At 38.9% G+C, this 19,599-nt stretch overlaps 1 protein-coding gene across 7 annotated transcripts in view; it reads left to right on the top strand.

Moving 5' to 3' along the window:
• Nucleotides 1–19,599, top strand: part of LOC125463594 (septin-9-like) — a 258,165-nt gene that overhangs the window by 118,364 nt on the left and 120,202 nt on the right. For 5 of the 7 annotated variants that reach the window (XM_048555035.2, XM_048555034.2, XM_048555038.2 and 2 more), the window contains one exon: nucleotides 14,398–15,042. In XM_048555035.2, coding sequence (XP_048410992.1) covers nucleotides 14,398–15,042 — 645 coding nt within the window. Of the gene's footprint in view, nucleotides 1–608; nucleotides 872–2,125; nucleotides 2,326–14,397; nucleotides 15,043–19,599 lie in introns of those variants that run through there. The other 2 variants (XM_048555037.2, XM_048555036.2) reach the window with 2 other exon arrangements.

Here is a 19,599-nt window from a genome sequence, read left to right as displayed (position 1 = left end):
ACAGACTGCTCCACTAGTTCATAGGTTCAGTCAAATTCAAAATTCATCCCAGCAATGCAGTCTTATAATGCAGATAGAGTTTGTTTCTGTCTTCCTTTTGAAGTGGTTGTTATACATACCTAAGTAAAGCTGAAAGAACAGATGCACTCTTGTTTGTCATTGATCAAGGGTAATGATTTGAGGTCAATAAGATATGACTAATGTGGATAAATATAAATTACAGCTTTAACTACGACGACAGAAGGCTTTGCAGCCGAATCATGGCTGTGATGTTCAGGTATAGTCAAGTAATATTTAAATGGGAGACATAAATATTTAACAGTTAGAAATTGCTGAACTCTACGACTTCGCTACGAAGCAAATTTTTTTTAAAGCTTTAACTTCTACTCGGTAGTTGTAAATGAGACCTGGAAACTCATTTAATGCATCTGGAGAAGGCAAAAATCATCTAGTTTCTTGCTGCAACACAGTGCTGCCCCCAAGCTGCTGTTGATGCTTTCCGCTTCAGTGAATGTACCACAATTCGCAGCCTTTTGATAGGCGTCTCAGTTAGCCAGTTACATTCCTGACCAGCTTTCTGCTCGCATCTGTGAGGAGGGTGGGTCCTATCCATTCATCCTTTATGCTTTTGCCTTTGCGTAGTTCAGTGCAGGCAATCCCCACTAAAGTCCAAAAAGTTATTTTAGTAAGTACTGGAGACAAAACATTATCTCAGCTCAAAAGAAAAAAAAAAGCTGCTGGGATTACATTGCAGTTTGTTTCTGGGATTTGTATCTGGAGTGAGACTAAGTCAGGGTCGGAAAGTATTTTGGGAAGATGTCTGACATATCAGTTAATGACCAATTGGAGGGAATTATATCAGATTTTGAAGGTTTGTGATTCTATTCTAATTGATAGCTGCTTTATCTTGTGAGTTATACATTGAACATAAGGAAAGCAAATGTGATTTGCAAGGCAGTATAAGGCATGTAATGTCTTTGTGCTTTGTTTAATTCTCTTATAAGTGTAATTGTTGACTGGCAATTTATGTAGCTTGTTTAGTTCTAAGTAGAATAACGATCGGAATTTAATTATAAAATCAGACTTATTCATTTTGTGTGCAGTGTTAAATACGATGGATAATTGTAGATCTCTTATTTAAATTATGAACTCAGTGTGTTTAGAACTGGAGGCTCAGCTTGAGGTTTCTGCAAAATGCATCAAACGAAAAGGCTAATGCCATTTAATCCTCCGAGCAGCATTCTTGTCTGTCATGCCTTAGTATTCTGTTCTTGCTCTGACATTTTTCGTCCAAACACCAGCTTCCCCGCAGGATACTAAGTTAACGTGTCATTGTTGTACGTGGCCTTTTGGTTCCTTTCTTTATAACGTACAGATCAAAATTAGTTGAAAGCTCAAGATTTGAGGGAAGTAATCCGACTCTGAAAGTGCTGCGTTTCCTTCAGCAAATAAGGATAGGGAATCCTCCAGCTCACTACGATTCAAACCTTGTTTATTTAACTAAACTTGAAAGTAGCCGAACTTTGTCAAAACGGTATAAACATGTTGCGAGTCTTTGCGATCGTGTAATCCAATGTAAAAGCTTCAGGGAATCAACTCGAGCTGGAAACTTATTAAATCATTAGATCAAGTAAGGGTGGGTGAAATAGCCGCGTTGTTGATGGATTGTGCTCCCTTAGCACATTAATTCTATTGTAGGAGACGTATAAACTAGTCTTCTGTGGTACTTTAAACGATCATACGTCATCATTGACCTTTTGAGGAGACACTGATACAGTAACAAAGCAGGAACTTAGCCAGGATACAGAGGCTGAGGGCAGAATCTGTACTTTATACTTCAATAAAAGTAACAACTGGAAGATTTAACAAGTTACTGTACTTCACTATTGATGGCCTTGGCGTAGTGGAAGGGACAACGTTTGTTGGCTGTATGCCTTCAAAATGAAACTTGCCAATTGCCACTTAGCAACTTGAGTGATTAGATAGTTTTGACACTTGATATCTAAGTCTATGTGCGTACATGTGTACAATTGTATGTTCTTAGTTACATTGTTACAATGTACAATGAACTTTAAATTGCCATGCATTGCATCAGGCAGGTTCAGTCCTGGTTTAATATTTCAACTGCTGGCCTGCACCTCTGACATTGCTGCACTTTAAATGTTTGGGTGATCTGGGCTGTTCTAAAGAACAGAACTGAGTGGATCTGGGCTCGTTTGCAAGCACAACATATTTGGTTAGATCAACTAATTCTGAGAATGTGCACCTTGATTGGACTACCGTCAAAGAATTGGAAGAGAGATGAAATTTTAAGGAGGACTCTGGGTAAGTTTTCTTTTAATCTATCATTGGACTATAACATCAGGGCTGTAAGTCAGATGCCTTTTTGTATACATCTTCCTGTTTTCCACTGAAACTGGTATACGGCACATTTGGGAAGGATAGCTCATGTCTTTCCCTGTTGTTTGTATGCGACTTCAGTTGTACGTGGATGTAACTACCCCTGAAATATCTTCATCGAGCCATTTGATTGAATCAAGAAACTACGTAGTTCCTGAGGACATCACATTCTCGGAGCAACTGAAGATGAAAATAAATGACAGCCATATTAGTAACACCCAAAATTCAAATGTTGTCCATACTTGAAGTTTTTTTTTAAATTTTGAGGGCATTGCTAGTGAGGCTAGCATTAATTGCCCATCCCTAATTGTCCAGAGGACAGTTGACAGTCAACTATGTTGCTGAGGGTCTGGAGTCTCATGCAGGCCAAACCAGGGAAGTATGGGAGTTTCCTTCCCAAGGTATTAGTGAGCCAGATTGATTGATTTTTGATTTTGATTTTATTTTCCAACAATCAACGATGGTTTCATGATCGTCATTAGATGCTTAATTCCAGATTTTTATTGAATTTAAATTCCACCATTTACCATGGATGGGATTTGAACCCAGTTTCCTAGAGCATAACTCAATAAAAACCAAAAAAACTGTGGCTGCTGTGAAGCAGAAACATAAGCAGAAGTTTGCTGGAAAAGCTCAGCATGTTTGGCTGGGAGCATCTGTGATCAGAAATCAGAGCTAACATTTCGGGTCCAGTTCTGAGGAAGGGTCACCGCACTTTGAAACATTAACTCTGATTTCTGATCACAGATTCCACCACACGTGTTGAGCTTTTCCAGCAACTTATATTTTTGTCCCCGGAGCAATACCTGGCTCTGTGGATTAACAGGCAGCAACAATATCACCATCCCTTCCCCTAAAGAGAATGAAGCCAGAATGCTTATACTATTCATGATATGTTTTGCTTGCCTTTTGTTTTACATGGTGGTGGTCAGAATCCTGTTACCTCACAAAAGATGATAAAATATCCAAATGCCCTCAAAAGCAAATCTCACCATTCCAGTGAGACAAGAGACCCTGTTTCTTTCCCCTCCTATGTTATGGTTTCGTGTTCTGATTCTTCATCAGAATTAAAATTTCATTAACTTTGCAACCTGAAAAGCTCATGCGATTTTTAACTAGCTGCTGGATACACTGAGGCAGCTGAGGCTTTTGCCCACGACTTCTCTATCAGTTTCTCAATGTTCAGGTTAGTGAATCAAGTGAAGAGTCAAATAAGAAGTGAGTTAGTTTATTTCTGCTGCCTCCTATCCGCAAAAAAACCTGCGTCCACGCAAGGAACCCTGATGTACATCTCCTAGAACTAATTACCAAATAACATTGAAAGCCCTGGCAACATGCCTGAAAACAGACCTCTCTCATGACATGACAATATGGAGCTACTGATGCAGCTTCTACTATCATCAAGAAGGCTAAATGTGACAATGGAAGACATATTCAAAAGCTTCCCATAGTCAATTTGAACTTTAGTTTAGCCATAGATAATTATATTGTTTGCCCATCCCCTAGCTCAAGAAATAAAGGAGGCCTCTCAAATCTGTAACCATTACATTCATACAAAAATTCAACTCCTTCCTCCTAACCTACGTTTCCTCTGCAAATGTGCCACCATGAGGAATTGCTGAAAGCTGATCCTGCGACTTGAAAAAAGCACCATGCAGAGTAATTTCAAGTGTTGAAACTGAGCTTTAAATTTAGTTTCTTTTGTCACTGAACAAAGATGGAAGCAACTACCAAGGGGCCTTTGTGGGGAAGGCGATGCAGTTGCACATTTCTCCATACGCTTTTGCACTGTGATCAAAAGGAAAACTAAAGATACGTTTCGTTACTGAGATAGCAGGAACTGCAGATGCTGGAGAATCTGCGATAACAAGGTGTAGAGCTGGATGAACACAGCAGGCCAAGCAGCGTCAGAGGAACAGGAAGGCTGATGTTTCGGGCCTAGACCCTTCTTCAGAACAGAGTCTAGGCCCAAAATATCAGCCTTCCTGCTCCTCTGACATTGCTTGGCCTGCTGTGTTCACCCAGCTCAACAGCTTGTTATCTCATACTTTTTGTAACTGTTGGGTAATTTGGAAGAGAGCTTTCAGATGTAGAAAACAATCGATGAAAATGTCAAATTCAAAACCTTTGGTTCAGAGCCACGAATGCTTGGCGCCATGTGCAAGTCTTGATGCAACACAGTTTACATTACAGATTTCAATTTCTATATAAATTATTCCAATGGCATTTGATTATAGAACAGCTGTCAATGCTTCATTGACTATTTGGACACATGTTTTGGACGTTGGGAGTTGCAAGTATCAAAGGAGATATTCTTGGAGTTGGCCTGCTGGCAAATTTGATACCTAAGCACTGCAAATATTTTACACCTGTCTGTTTGTTTGCTAAATTTATAAAGGAGAAGCTAAAGTTAAATATTTTGGTTAAGATCGACCACTATATTTTCATTTTGTGCCAAACAGAACAGAAACTGTGGAACCCTTTCTACCTGTCAGCAAAAAGTGTCAACATTCTCAAAAGTGGTCACATTTTTCTCCCCCTTTTAAAAACTAAAATGATAGCAATATTCTTGCATCATGATGCCGTCTATGGTAACTGACTAAAACACAGAATCTGTGTTTTATGAAATGAAGATACTCAGCAGGCCTGGTGGCAATGTTGGAGAGAGACACAAGTTAATGTTTCAGACCTGTAAATTTCTGATGAGACGTTACAGGTTCTGTCTGTCTTTATCTTTTTTCCCCCCCACCACCTTGTACGTACACACACATGCTGCCAGACATGTTCAGCACTTCCAGCATTTTCTCCTCTCTTTCATTTTCTCCCCAAAGTAAAGCTAGTTCTGTAAAATTCTTCACCTTCAACATCAGAACATTTCAAGCTAATTGCATCTTTTACCTGATAACAAAGTGTGGAGCTGGATGAACACAGCAGGCCAAGCAGCATATTAGGTGCACAAAAGCTGACGTTTCAGGCCTAGACCCTTCGTCAGAAAAGGGGGAGGGGGAGAGGGTCTAGGCCCAAAACATCAGCTTTCCTGCTCCTAATATGCTGCTTGGCCTGCTGTGTTCATCCAGCTCCACACTTTATCTCGGATTCTCCAGCATCTGCAGTTCCCATTATCTCTGTATCTTTTACTACTTTGCTTTTAAACTGTGTCTTAGATATTTACTGGAATGTTCCAGTCTGTGACAGCAAAGTTAACTTCAAAAATGTGAAAGCTATGCCAAGCTTTGAAGCAGCTCTTAAGAAGAATAGGATGGGAACAAAGATATCAGTGCAATGAGTGCTATCTGACAGAGGTTGCGGGATAATTTTCAGATTGACCAACCATGTTGTTTGTTGTGACACGTCGATTTGCAAAACCTCCTTCATCTGTTTGAGACTAAATTTCTGCTCAAATCCTAACTCCTAAAAGGCCCTCAAGGAAGCTGATGGTTCTGCAACAAGATGTGCAAAATCATGATTCAATTTGCTAAAGCAAATCTTATTTGAAAGTGTAAACTGGGACAGAAGCTTTGCTGAAGGACATGGGAAGATTAAGTTTTCAAAATGAATATCTAAGCACAAATTTTTGTTAAAGCTGTTTCGACTTTAATGCATCCTTGCTAAATTAACATTTAATTAAGGTAATTTATGTTTCTGCACTATGATGCTACTAGGCCCCCCCCCCGCCCCAGTTTCCAGCTGTAATCTTGATCAATGAATAGCCAGCGTAATAGGTTATTTCCTGCTTGTATTTTCTGGTCTTTGTTTTAGACATTCTTCTGCTTTAACTGAAGAAGAATATGAATTTTTAAGAAAGCTACCTGTACTGTTGTAATGCTGTGTTTGGCTTTGGTCTCGAGGAGGAATATATACGGGGACAGAAATGTATGGCATCTATTCTTCAAAGTACCCAGCTAGGAATTCCTCGAAGTGATGGTCCTGTTTAATCCAAATTATGTGCAAAATCAGATTGAATTCAGTTACAGCTCTTTTGCAACTTAGTTCTTTTTAGTGTCGTGGAATCCAGTTTGTAATTTAGTCCAATTTTATATATGACAATGAGGTGAAATGTACAAGAATTCATTCAGTTTACCTCAGTTGTTAATTACTGAGTGGTTATTTTATGCGTCACCATCAGTTTACAAAAAATGGTATAAAACTAGCGATGTTATGCAAGCTGATTATTATAAACAGGAACTCACTTAATAAATGCAGTTGCATGCTCAACATAGTGTATCTCAACGTATCTTTCTTGCACATCTGTTACTTACCACATCACTTCCATGTTATTACAAATGGCAGGACACAGATATTCATGGTTTAGCAGTCAAACTAAGCCTGGGTTTGGTCTGAAGAACTACTGGTTGTAATGTTGTAACAGAGCAGACATGTTGCATTTAAATTATAAACATGGAAAGAGTATGTGGGTGGTGGAATTTTGTGTGGTAGGTCAGTTATTTTTTAGTTTGGGTAATGTTTGTCCAATCATAATTTTCCTTCAACACTTAATTTCTTTTCATAACTCTTCTGCATTCAATTTAAAAACAGCTTAAAATGGCAGCTCTCTGCAACATTTACCTCAAAAGGAAATGCAGGCCTTCCTTGTAATTAACATACTTTTTGCTATCTGATGAGTCTTGGAGATTTGAAGATGTGGACACGCTGTATACTGTGTACTGATTCTCTCTTGCATCATTTTTCACATGAAATATTGTTCATTCCATCCCAGTCTGTTCACTCTTTGATTTGTGTATTGCAGTACTCCCATTTGGTAATGTTTGCTCTTTCCATTTTGGGCTTATTGCGGTCCCAAATTCTCTTGCCCTATTTCTAATTTTACTTTCCAAGGATCTAATTTATGATCCATGACACCTTGCTGAGGTTCTGATCTTGGCTAAGGTATTGATATACATACAAAGTGAACAAGGAACATAAATCAGGAAGAACAGTTAGAGATTTTGCATATCTGTTATTGGTTAATTAACATCAGGAGAGATCTGAATTTGTACCTCTCTCTAGTTGTCTGGGGAAAGATGAGGGAACTGATAGGACTCTAAGGAGTAGGAATAGCAAATCTCAAGTTTGGAGGAAAATTGAACAATTTTGAATAAAGGAACCAGGAACTGAAGAATGTGATTTTAATCAGTTCCTTTTGTGAATCTATATAACTATTCAATTTATGCAGATCTAAGCCAGGCCGGAATGTGACGTGCTGCACAAACAAAGCATGTTACTTCCTATTCATTTCAGGTTAGTCAGTGGATACTTAGAGTGAACCGAAATAAATCAGCTTCACGACCCATATGTGTGCTGTTGTTATGTACCATCTGTCAACTATCTTGCATCTCCACTCACTTAGTCTGCATTAATTTCTCCTTCTAATTTATCTGCCCTTCAAATCTCTGGTCAAACTTGCAGCAACAACGAAGGAAAGTAAAGGAAGGAGAAAGACTAGACGAAGTGGAAACCCTTTTCGGGTGGTCTGATAGTAATATGCAGAAATTTTATTTTTCATACGGTTTATCTAACCATAGAATATGAAGTTGACATCCTGGGTTGTTTGTAAGCCTGTCCTTTTATCCTTCTTAGGCAGAAGAGAAGAAAAAATAATCATAAATGTTTACATGCTTTTAAGTCCAAACTTTACTTATTCAGCTAGTTCAAATTTTAAGAATCATATTTTCAAATTCTTTTCTCCCAAATATTTTGAGACTTCTAGAGTTCTTGCTAGTCCCAGCTGTCTACGTGGTCAAGTCGCTAGCTTAAAAACAAGCCTTTGCGTTGAAATTTGGACCTTATGTAAATCAGAAGTTTGACATTCCTGTTTATTCATTTTACAAACACATCATACAATGGCATGAGTTGTATTGAACTGGATTATTAGTTGTATCACTTGTTTTAGTGCCCTGAGAATAGATAAGTATCATTTTGGACACCAAGGTTGTAGAGAGAGATAATAATTAAATACGCCATGGAAGACAGTCAGACATCATTGAAGTTCAAGATGTTGGATGAATAAATAGTCAGATATTTTGGAAGCTTAAACAATTTGAAGAAAATAATTGCTGGAGGGAAGATTCTTTCTTCACAGAGGATGGGTTTAACATGATCAGTGGAAAATAAGTGGGTCCTTTCCTCATGTTCTTCATTGATTAAAATGGAACAGGGTTCTTCGCTGTCTTCAATTTTAGGGATTGAGAAAGGGAAGATTTGTCTGGCACCTCTTCATTTTCTGCTTTTTTAAAAAAGTCAGATTTCCAACATTTTATAAAATGATATGCTTACTTTTAAAGGCACATTACTTAAAGAAATTGAACATTGAACATATTTTGAGAATAAAGTAAATTGTATACTTTTTTGGTTGCGACTGGTCATTATGCTTTCTGTTCCCTTGAGAAAAATCTTTTACTGATATCACGACTGCTGTGACCCTCGGAATCCCAAGAAATGGTTTAATTTGACTTGTTTCTCCTCAGTTTGTTGAGTAGGGCAAACTGTCTGCCAAGGTAACTGGAACAGGCATAATGGCCTAAAATAACCTTTCTGTCTAAGATTCTGGAGTTTTATTTGTAGAATGGTGTTATAGCCACCCTCATCCTTTGGGAGATGTGAGAGAAATCTGCTCCACACTCGAGCCATTATTAAAATGCATTTGATTCACCTCCTGTGATGTTAGTAAATTTTCCGGTGAAACAAAAATAAGTTCAAGGGCATTGGCTCGATTAGAGGATGTATTTAGTAGCAGGGTTGTGAATTAATTCCTTCAGAATCCCACTGGTCTGCACTTCAAGTGAAAGGATGACAATTAGTAAAGGAAAGTGTTTAAAAATTCATGAGAAACAGAAAAGATATTTGGAGCTTATTTACATTGAGCATCCAAGGCAACCTTTTACATTGGTGTGATTGGAAGCAGACTGAATTTTCAATGTCGATGAAATACACACAAAATGTGAGTGAGCTTCAGTAATGATGCAGTGAGTGCATAGCATGAATTAAATTAAATGCTTCAGTTGAAATATTTGTGAGTTAAGCTCAATCTGCAGAAATGTATTCCAAAAAAATACTTTTAGAAAGTGTTGTGATTTCGTTTTATTTGAATTCTTTTTCTCTGGAAGCCACTGTTCTGGTGAAAAATGGCCAGTTAAATCTGGCTGAATCAAGGAAACAAAGCTTTTCTTTAAGCGTATACAAGAGAGAAGATCTCTGATACCTAAAGAACTTCTCAATAGTGGGCTTTGTAGCACGCATTTTCTTGTTCTAAACTTCATTCAAGCCCCTGTTATCTTAAACTTCAGCCTTGGATCTGCTAGTTTCCATGGTGACACAACCCACCTGTCCGGCTGCTGCCTTGTCTCCTTTTGCTGTTTGGAGCAATGAATGATATGGTTAGGCTATTACAGTTACAATAACATTCCCAAAATCTACTTTTAAAATCAAGTTACCCCATCATTCCATGAACAAAGCTGAATATAAGTGCAATATCTTAAAACTCAATTGACACTAACACTGCCACCCTTGTTTTGGTACTTCTATTTGGACCCCTGGTCAGATGCAGCCTGACCCAAGAGAGAAGTTCCTGAGATCCTCTACTCGCCAAATGTTCTGCTTTGGTTCAATGGGCATTGGATCTTGTAATTTAAAGTTTAAGAGCTTCTCAAAAAGCCTTAATCTAGGCTGGGCCCAGACTCCTCATCTCATTATATTTATGAACATTCCATAATGCTTCCAATACTCATGTTCCCTGGGAGGGGTGCTTTGCTTGCAGTGGATGTCAAGATGTATCCTTCATCAGCCAGAATTACCATCTGGACTACCGAGGATACCATCAATCTCTGCTGACCTATTGGGAGACTCCTCAACAGTACTGTGATAAATGCAGTGGCTGCTCCCACCCTCCCTTCTCCCACCAGTTATACTGCATTCTTGCTGTTTTGGCTCAATTACTGGCTGAGTCCTCCTAACTGTGGGTCTTGTTATTTGGTTCACCAAGACCCTAACCCTCATGATTACTTGATGACTGACTGTTTTCATTCTTTTAAGCTTCTTTTTAAGCACTTAAGACCCATTCCAGCGTTATATGGGCCAGCCTGTATATGGTGCTACTAGCAACGATTCTGCTTAAATGAACAAAGTCCCCAGCAAGAAAAGGTTCAGTGATCTGCGAGTAAAAGATATGATTGTTGTCACATTTCAATGTTTTATTCAGAAATCTTGTCCTATCTGTTTGATAGTATCATTGCATTGGGGATGTTTGGACTGACTGATCATATAATGGCAGAATAATTATTGATGGATTTCAGGGTATTACTGGAGCAAATAATATAATGCTGCAATTTAGTAAAATGTTCTCACTTGAAGACAAAAAGCTCCCATCTTTAATAGTTAGATGCACTGTCCTCGATTCAGACTGATATTTTTATGATGTTCATGCGGACAACTACCACCTCATCTGGGAGAAGTGCTACTTCCACCAATGATCAAACTACCTCCTCATGTTTACTGCGACAACCTCCCTGGTTTATAGCCTCCTTCTCATCCATGCTAACATGTATTAACCCACGGTGATCTTGTAGGCTTACTGACTGTGTTAGTATAAATATTAACTTTTTTTCTGTCAGACCATTTATAATGTCTCCATGACTGTTCCTTGGTAATTTCACGGAATTTTCTCTTCTCACCCTCACCCAGACATCACTGTTTGACTCTTTGTAAATGCACTTTTAGTACAACAAACCAGCCTTGGGCTCTTTAAAAATCTACAGAGTCGTAGAGAAGTATGACACAGAAACAAACCCTTTGGCCCAACTTCTCCATGCCAACCAAATATCCTAAGTTATTCTCGTCTAATTTGCCAGCATTTGTCCATATCTCTCTCAAACTCTCCCTATGCATGTATCCATCCAGATTCCTTTTAAATGTTGTTCTAGCCTCTACCATTTCCTCTACCAGCTAATTCCATACAGGCACCACCCTCTGCATGAAGAATTTGCCTCTTAAACCTTTCTGCTGTCACCTTAAACCCGTGCCTTCTAGTTTTGGACTCCCTACCTTGGGGGGGAAAAAGACCTTGGATGTCTGCTTTATCCATGTTCCTCCATGATGTTATAAACTTCCATATGATCACTCCGCATCCTCCGACACTCCGGGGAAAACAGCCCCAGTCTATTCAGCCTCTCCAGATGGATCAAATACTTCAACCCTGGCAACGTCCTTGAAAATCTTTTCTGAATCCTTTTCAAGTTTCACAATGTCTTTGCTATAGCAGGGAGACCAGAATGGAATGCAGTATTCCAAAAATAGCCTCACCAGTGTCCTGTACAGTCGCTATATTAACTCCCAACTCCTATACTCGATGTGCTGACAAATCTTCTAGAACTCCACAAAATTTCCTCCACTTTCCCTTCCAAGTGAATGTCCTTATTCCACAGCCTTGTCTTCAACCAGAATTTTGCAGTGATTGACTTCTCTGTTTGACGTGGTCACCTTTGCAGGTTTGATTCTCTCATCCCATACAATTTTTACAGGTCTGTTTTTGGGAATCAAAACAGCTTCTTATGTGGAACTTCTATCTGATGTTGATCTTAGTTTGCCTGTATTTAGCCACTTTACCAAAGTGTGTTGGGTATGTCAAATAAATTTCCATAACTTCACTTTGTTCTTTATTTCTTTGCTCTGTGTAACTATCACATATGTTTATACAGGTTGTTATTGTTACTGAACTAACTGACCTAAACGTTTTCTTTAATCAAATATTCCACCATGTCAGTTAGAAATTGAGCACAGCTACAACCCTTATTTCAAGGTTATCATGCAGTTTAATTTGACCTTTACTGATTTTGAACCCCCTATCCCTACCGCTCCAGTGCCAGCATAATTGTTAACTTTGAAATGTAGTAATTTGGTGGAATTGCAGTCTGCACATGAATGCTCATGCAGAGATGACCATATGTGAAGTTATTGCTGATAACACCCTTGGAATTTTGCAATATGTGATGTCACCTGGAAGTATAGATATAATTTTGAGCTCAGGGTTCCCTTGAAAGTTCCATTTGAATAAGCCAAATGACATTGACATGGCCATTTGAAAACTTGCACCTTTTTTTCTACTTTATGTTCTGAAGCTGAAACTTTTATTCGGTGTTTATTTGAGGGATCCTTCAGCACTGGAGCTTACAGGGGATGAGAGGTAAGCTGTAAAAGTGCCACTTTCTGTGGAGGCCTTTGGTCTACCAGGTTACTGACTTCCCCTTTTTCCCTGAGAAATGATGACCCACTTTCAATTCCTTTGGCTGCAGTCTCACGGCACCTGTGTAAAGAGGCTGATCTGTTCAAAATTTCTTTGTTTTAAAAAAGAGTTTTTTTTTTAATAAAGAGAATAGTGTGTAGATGTGAGTGTCACTGGTTAGGCAAGCATTTATTATCCATCCCTTACCACTACCCAGAGGGGAGGTAAGAGTCGACCACATTATTATGTGAGTGGAGTCACATAGGCCAGACCAGGTAAGCGTTGTAATTATCCTTCAGTAAATAACAAGTTAACCAGATGGGTTGTTACAACAACCAACACGGATGACATGGTCTCCATCAGGCCAGCTCTTTTATTTCTGGTTTTCATATGTCAGACTGGGGAATGCTCATGGAAATGCTGTCCATTCTGCAGAGATTACCATTTGACTGTCTGAGTTTCTACAGAAGTAACAATCTGAACTGAACCTACGGGGTGTAGGAATACCCAGCAGAGGATGTTCTAGTGTTCTGGCTGCCGTTAGCTTTGTTAAGGCCCAACAGATGTTCTGCCCCTGCTACAATAACCAGGGAACTCTTGATAAAGAAAGGAATCTGGTGAAACTTGATCTTTGCCATGCTTCTGGGTGTCATAGAATTTTTTGCTGTGTTTTAAGGCTTTTGGGGCCTGTAACCTTGGGGAAAAAATGTCCACCAAATTAGAAGATTTCACATTTTAAAAAAAATTATTTTCTGTTCCTTTCTGCAATAAGTGTAATTTTGCTTTCTTTTCCAAATAGTCAATTTGAATATTTGGAGCAGACTATTAGAAACATTATTCGTATTGAAAACCTTAGGAAGGAAATATATTTATGTAAGAAGTAGCTGCCAACACCTTCAACTTTAACTAGAAACGTAATGGAGAATAAATATTGATGTATCAACACTAATTTCTCTAGTGATAGTAATTCATGACCTTCAAAAGTTTGCAAATGTGATGACATAATAAGCATTTGTCTGTGTAGCGTAATGAGTGTTTGGAAGTGGTAACTAATCTGTAGCCCAGTTGAAGGGCTGTAAAAGGATCATAAATTTTGGCCCACTTCTGTTTGCATTTGGTACAAGTCTCTCCATACGTCAGAATAAGTCGTGCTATTGCACTTTTTTTTGTGAAAACAGCAAAATCTAATTCACTTACAGTGATGGGTCATGTTTTGGAAATGTCCTCGCCTTCAGACAGGCATATTGATGTGAAACTAACAATATGCATTTGCGGTCATGAGACTTTGAGCTGAATTTGAATGCACATTTAGAAGAAAATATTCAGGCATTAACAGGTTGACATATTTGTCTCTTCAGCCCTGAAACTTTTTTGGAGTTTGTTTTCAACCAGAGGAATGTGATGAATATCCCATTTCCCAAAAGGCTGAAGGAAGTCTATGTGAAATGGCCTTAATATGCACCTGTTTTCTTTATAGGTGTGAATTCCCAATCTAAAACTTCGTATTAATTGTCACCAAACTGGCAACATTCACTCCAATTTTTAATTCTACACAAGTGGGTGGACTTTGAAAAGGTTAACATTGCACCCATTCCAAATGAGTGGTGACTATGCATTCTACTTGTCCTCAATTGTCCGGGAACCTGGTGCAGCTGTTGGTTGGAGTTTGTAAGCTACAGTGACATTGGCAGGACTGCACATGATACCAAATAATCATAATTCTACGGTGTATGCTGAAAAATAGTTTAGTCAATTGGTGTATTTTTTTTCTCTCTCTCTTTTAGCTTTGAAGAGATCATTTGAAGTTGAGGAAGTTGAACAGACACCAAATTCTTCTGTTCCCAGTAGACGAGGCCCAACTCCTCTAAGATCAACGCCAACATCTGGACACCGATATCAAGATTTGGGGTCAAGGTTTACAGATCCAAGTTCAAAACCAGGAGAAGCGCCTAATGCTAAATCTCCAAAGTCATCCATCAAAAGAATTGAGATTACAGGACCTAAGCACCCAGAGCCTGTTTCTCGAAGAGCAGAAATTTCTATTGATCTGTCTTCAAAACAGGTAGATGCTGCAAGTCATGGTGCACCAAAGATTGGTCTTAAAAGAGCTGAATTGCTAGGCCACAAGCCTCCAGAAATGGTGCCTAGGAGAACAGAAGTTCCTGGAACAAAACTTCAGGAGATTTCCTCAAGGAGATTGGAAACCACAGGATCCAAGCTTACTGAATCCATTCCAAGAAGAACAGAAAGTTCTGGACCATCCCTGAATGAGATATCTCCGAAAAAGGTGGAGATTCAAACACCAAAGCATCAAGAAACACCAGCGAAACCGGTGGAAAATTCAGTCTCTCCCCACATTAACTACCAGCAGAAGCAGGAAGTGCAGCTAGAGAGAGCAGTTACTGAGACCAAAGTGAAGATTCAGAGCAGTGAGTAAAAGTTTTTATCGTATTCTATTGCTCATGAATTTCCAATGTTTCCTATAAAAAGTTTATTACTAGTTAATTGTTTGAGTAAACTTGAATAACTTGGATTTTAAGCTATGCTTAACATTGCTACTGTATGATCAGATAAACGTGTCTGTGGCATTAGTGATTGAGTTGACGGCGTTTGAATATTTCCATATTAGCAGTGGCAATATTTGCTCAACGTTCTCCTTTCCAAGCTTTTAAAGAGAAAAGATAATGTCATTTGATGTTTTTATAAGGTAGTTTTGGGTTGTGAAATAACATTTTGGCAGAGCTGCTAGAATAGTGTGAAAAGCCATTATCCTTTGGTGGCAGATTAATGTGGATGAAATGTCGACTCTGATTCTGTCCATGTGATGCAAACCTTTTCTACAATAATATTCTTCGAGAATTCATGTCGCCTTGAGCAATCAATGATAGGATTTGTTTTTTAGACTTTGTGTAGATCCGTCTTTTGAAGCAGTTTATTTAAGTTTGCAGATTACAGTTCAGAAAATGGTTAAGCATCAAATACCTCCATGATCTTGCTCTTCCCGACCTCTGTGATCTCCTCTAGCTCCACAAATCTCTCTCTGCTCTCATCTAAACCTGACCTCTTGGACATTCCAATTTTCAATCACTTGGCTGTTATTGGCTGGGCTTTGGCAGTCTCAGCCCTAAAGCTCTAGAATTCCCTTCCTAAACCCCTCTGATTTTGTACCTTCTTTTGTTTTCCTATCAGATCTGTTAAAACCTAGTTCTTACGCTCAGCTTTTGGCAGTGAGTCCTAGTGTTGTCTTAAGTGACTTGGAATGTAATTCTCTTTTATAATGCTCCTGTGGGGCATCTTGGAATATATTACATAAGGATGCTATATAATTACAAATCGCATTTGTTGTGTTTCATTGTTCCATTGCTAAATCCATAAACTGCATGCATTATGTTGACAGGCACTGTGGTGGCTGTAATGAGAGTTGTTGCATCAATTTAATCAATCTTCTGTAATCCATCTTGGAGTATAATTTCAATATGTGAAACATTTCTTGATTGAACAAATTTTTTTTTGGTGTTGACAGTCATACAAGACTGAGTATTGTGCAATTCAGTTCATAAATGCCAATTTAAGGCAAAGTAAGTGGTTACAAGTATTCTGTCTCACTTCACAAAACCACAACACCCACAATAACAGTCGTCCTATGAAGTAATCAGATGAACTATATCTCTCCTTCAACTGTCATTTTGTGTTTAAAATTAATACGGCTTAAACAAAATGAAAGAAGAAAAACATTCAAAAATTTACTAACTTATCAGCTCTTAGTGTCTGCGGTGAGATAATTTGTATGTAATGTAGAGAAGGGCCATTACTGAGGGAGAAATGCTGAAATGTGTGGTTTTGCTAAATTTTTTAAAAAGTGTTAATTTACATGTGAAGAGTTCAATTTGCAAGTGTGTAAGAGACGTTCATTTTTTTGGTTTACTGTGTTGCAGCGAAGCGTAAAACGGCTCAGGCATAGAAGTTGCCATGTGGCCTTTGCTCATTTGTATGTGACTAATGCTAGACAAAAGCTAAATGCTTCTCTCCAAAGCTTGAACAAAGGCTGTCCAACCATTCAGGCTAGGCACCTCTGTCACATTAATAAGCATGCACAGTGACTGACAGGTCATTAATTAGTCTGGATGTATCCATACTCATGGTTAGGAAGTGGTGTATAAATAATACTTGCTGTGGACTTACAAGTATATATAAAGGGAGTCTGTGAAGGGATATAAATAGATTGAGTGGGCAAAAACTTGGCAGGTACAGTCTACTGTATGCAAATGAGAACTTGTCAATTTTTGGTAGAGACAATGAAAAGGAGTCATATTGTTTAAATGTATGATATGATGAGATTTGTAGCCTTGGTGACCAGCATCTTATTGAACATAATATACATATGATGATCAGGGAGAATATCTATCTTGGAGTCCTACACTGCATGGCTTCAATTTTGTGATTCGACATTGCTATGAAATAATTCCTTTTGCACATGCTCAACTATTATAGCCAGAGTAAAGGTGTTCTTTTTTTCCTCTACAAAATGAGGAGAGATTGTAGAACCCTGTGGTTCAGAGAGCATTGGGTATCCTGGTATGTGGATCACCAACAAGTTAGCATGTGGGGACAGCAAGATGTTTTGCTCTAGTTGTATTAGTGAGACATCTACAATATTGAGTACAGTTTTGGATTCCTTATTTAAGAAACAACGTGATTGCATTTGAGAAAATTCAGAGAATGTTCATGTGACTCATTTATAGGCTATGAGGATACTCTATTAGGAAAGTTGGGATAGATTGGACCTGTGTTCACTGGTATTTAGAAAGATGACAGGTGATCCTATTGAAACACATTATCAGAGGGTGGATTCTGAAAGGATGTTTCCTGTTGTGGTGGAGACTAGAATTAAGGAGCGCAGTTGAAAAAGGGGATTTCAAATTAGGAGCAAGATAAGAAATGTTTTCTTTTTGGAGGGCCATGATCTGTGGATCTTGCTTCTGCAGAGAACGATGAAGGCTGAATGATTCTTAGAGTCATAGAGCTGTACAATATGGAAATAGACCCTTTGGCCCAACACGTCCATGCCGACTAGATATCCTCAATTAATCTTGTCCCATTTGGCCCATATTCTGCTAAGCCCTTCCCTCTTCATATACCCATCCAGACGCCTTTTAAATTTCATAATTATAACAGCCTCCACCATCTACTCTGGCAGCTCATTCCATATATGCACCATGGTCTTTGTGGAAAATGTTGCCCCTTGTGTCGCTTTTAAATCTTTCTCCTCTCATCTTAAACCTAAGCCCTCTAGTTTTTAAACTCCCTTACCCTGGGAAAAAGGTGTTGTCTATTCACCCTGTCCATGTTCTTATGATTTTGTAACCTGTAAAAGGTCACCCCGCAGTCTCCACTCCAGGGAAAACAGCCCCAGCCTCTTCAACCTCTCCGTGTAGCTCATATGCTCGAACCCCGACAACGTCTTTGTAAATCATTTCTGCACCCTTTCAAGTTTCACAACATTCCTTCCTATGGCAGGGACACCAGAATAGAATGCAGTATTCCAAATGTGGCCCAACCACTGTCCTGTACAGCCACAACACTGACCAATAAAGGTAGGGATACCAAATGTTGTCTTCACCACCCTGTTTATCTGTGACTCCACTTTCAAGGATCTATTATCCCGCACTCCAAGGTTTCTTTGTTCATCTAAACCACTCAGGATCTTAGCATTAATTGTATAAGCCCTGCCCTGATTTGCCCTGCCAAACTGCTGCAGCTCGTGTTTATCTAGATTAAAGTCCATCTGCCACTCTTTGGCTCATGGCCCCATCTGATCAAGGTACTGTTGTACTTTTGAAGTAACCTCCTTCAATGTCCACTTCGCCACCAATTTTGATGCCATCTGCAAACTTACTAACTATATTTCCTATATTCACATCAGATAGACCCAGCACCAATCTTTATGGCACACCACTGGCCATGGGCCTCCAGTCTGAAAAGCAGCCCTCCATCAACACCCTCTTTCTCCTACCTTGGAGGCAATTTTATATCGAGTTGGCTAGTTCTTCCAGCATCCCATGAGATCTAATCTTTGTTAATCAGTCTACTATTTGGAATCTTGTTGAATGCCTTACTGAAGTTGATATAGACAATGTGCACCGCTCTGCCTTCATCAATCCTCTTCATCTTCAAAAAACTCAAGCAAGTTAATGAGACCTGATTTCCCATGCACATATCAATGTTGACTATCCCTAATCAATCCTAGCCTTTCCAAATACATTTAAGTCCTATCCCTCAGAATCCCCTCCAACAACTTCTTGGCAACTGATGTCAGGCTCACCATTCTGTAGTTCCCAGGCATTTCCTTACTACTATTCTTTTTAAAAAAAAACTTACTGTGTTAACCAATCACCAGCCTTCCAAGACCTCACCTGTGTCAATCAATGGGGTACAAATATCTTCGCAGGAGGCCCAGGAATCACTTTGCTAGCTTCCCAAAAAGTTCTAGGTATGCCTGACCTAGCCCCAGGGATTTATCCACCTTGGTCTTGTATCACCACCACCAGTAATAAGGACAGTTTTCAAGACATTGTTATTTATTTCCCCAAGTCCTCGAGCTTCTATATCCTTTGCCACAATAAACACTGGTGCAAAATACTTGTTTAGTATTTCACCCATCTCCTACGTTTCCACATATAGGTGGCCTATTCTCTCCCTAGTTACTCTTTTGTCCTTAGTGTATTTGTAGAATCCTTTTGGATTATCCTTAACCTTATTTGCCAAAGCTATCTCATGTCCCCCTTCTGCCCTCCTGAGTTTCCTCGTAAGTGTACTCCTACTGCTCTTACATCCTTCGAGGGCATCACTTGATCTCTGCTGCCAATTTATCTAGTCGTAAAGCATTCCTTACACCTATAAACTTTGCTCTTTGCCATTACAGAAACATACCATCTCAGGTCTCTTTAATATCTGTTTTTTTTGTTTGAAGGCTTTCCACTTTCTAG

The sequence above is a fragment of the Stegostoma tigrinum genome, chromosome 22 (assembly GCF_030684315.1).
Source record: "Stegostoma tigrinum isolate sSteTig4 chromosome 22, sSteTig4.hap1, whole genome shotgun sequence".
In the NCBI taxonomy this organism is placed as follows: Eukaryota; Metazoa; Chordata; class Chondrichthyes; order Orectolobiformes; family Stegostomatidae; genus Stegostoma; species Stegostoma tigrinum.
The sequence above is the reverse complement of the archived record's forward strand: the minus strand, read 5'-3'. Positions and strand labels throughout refer to the sequence as shown.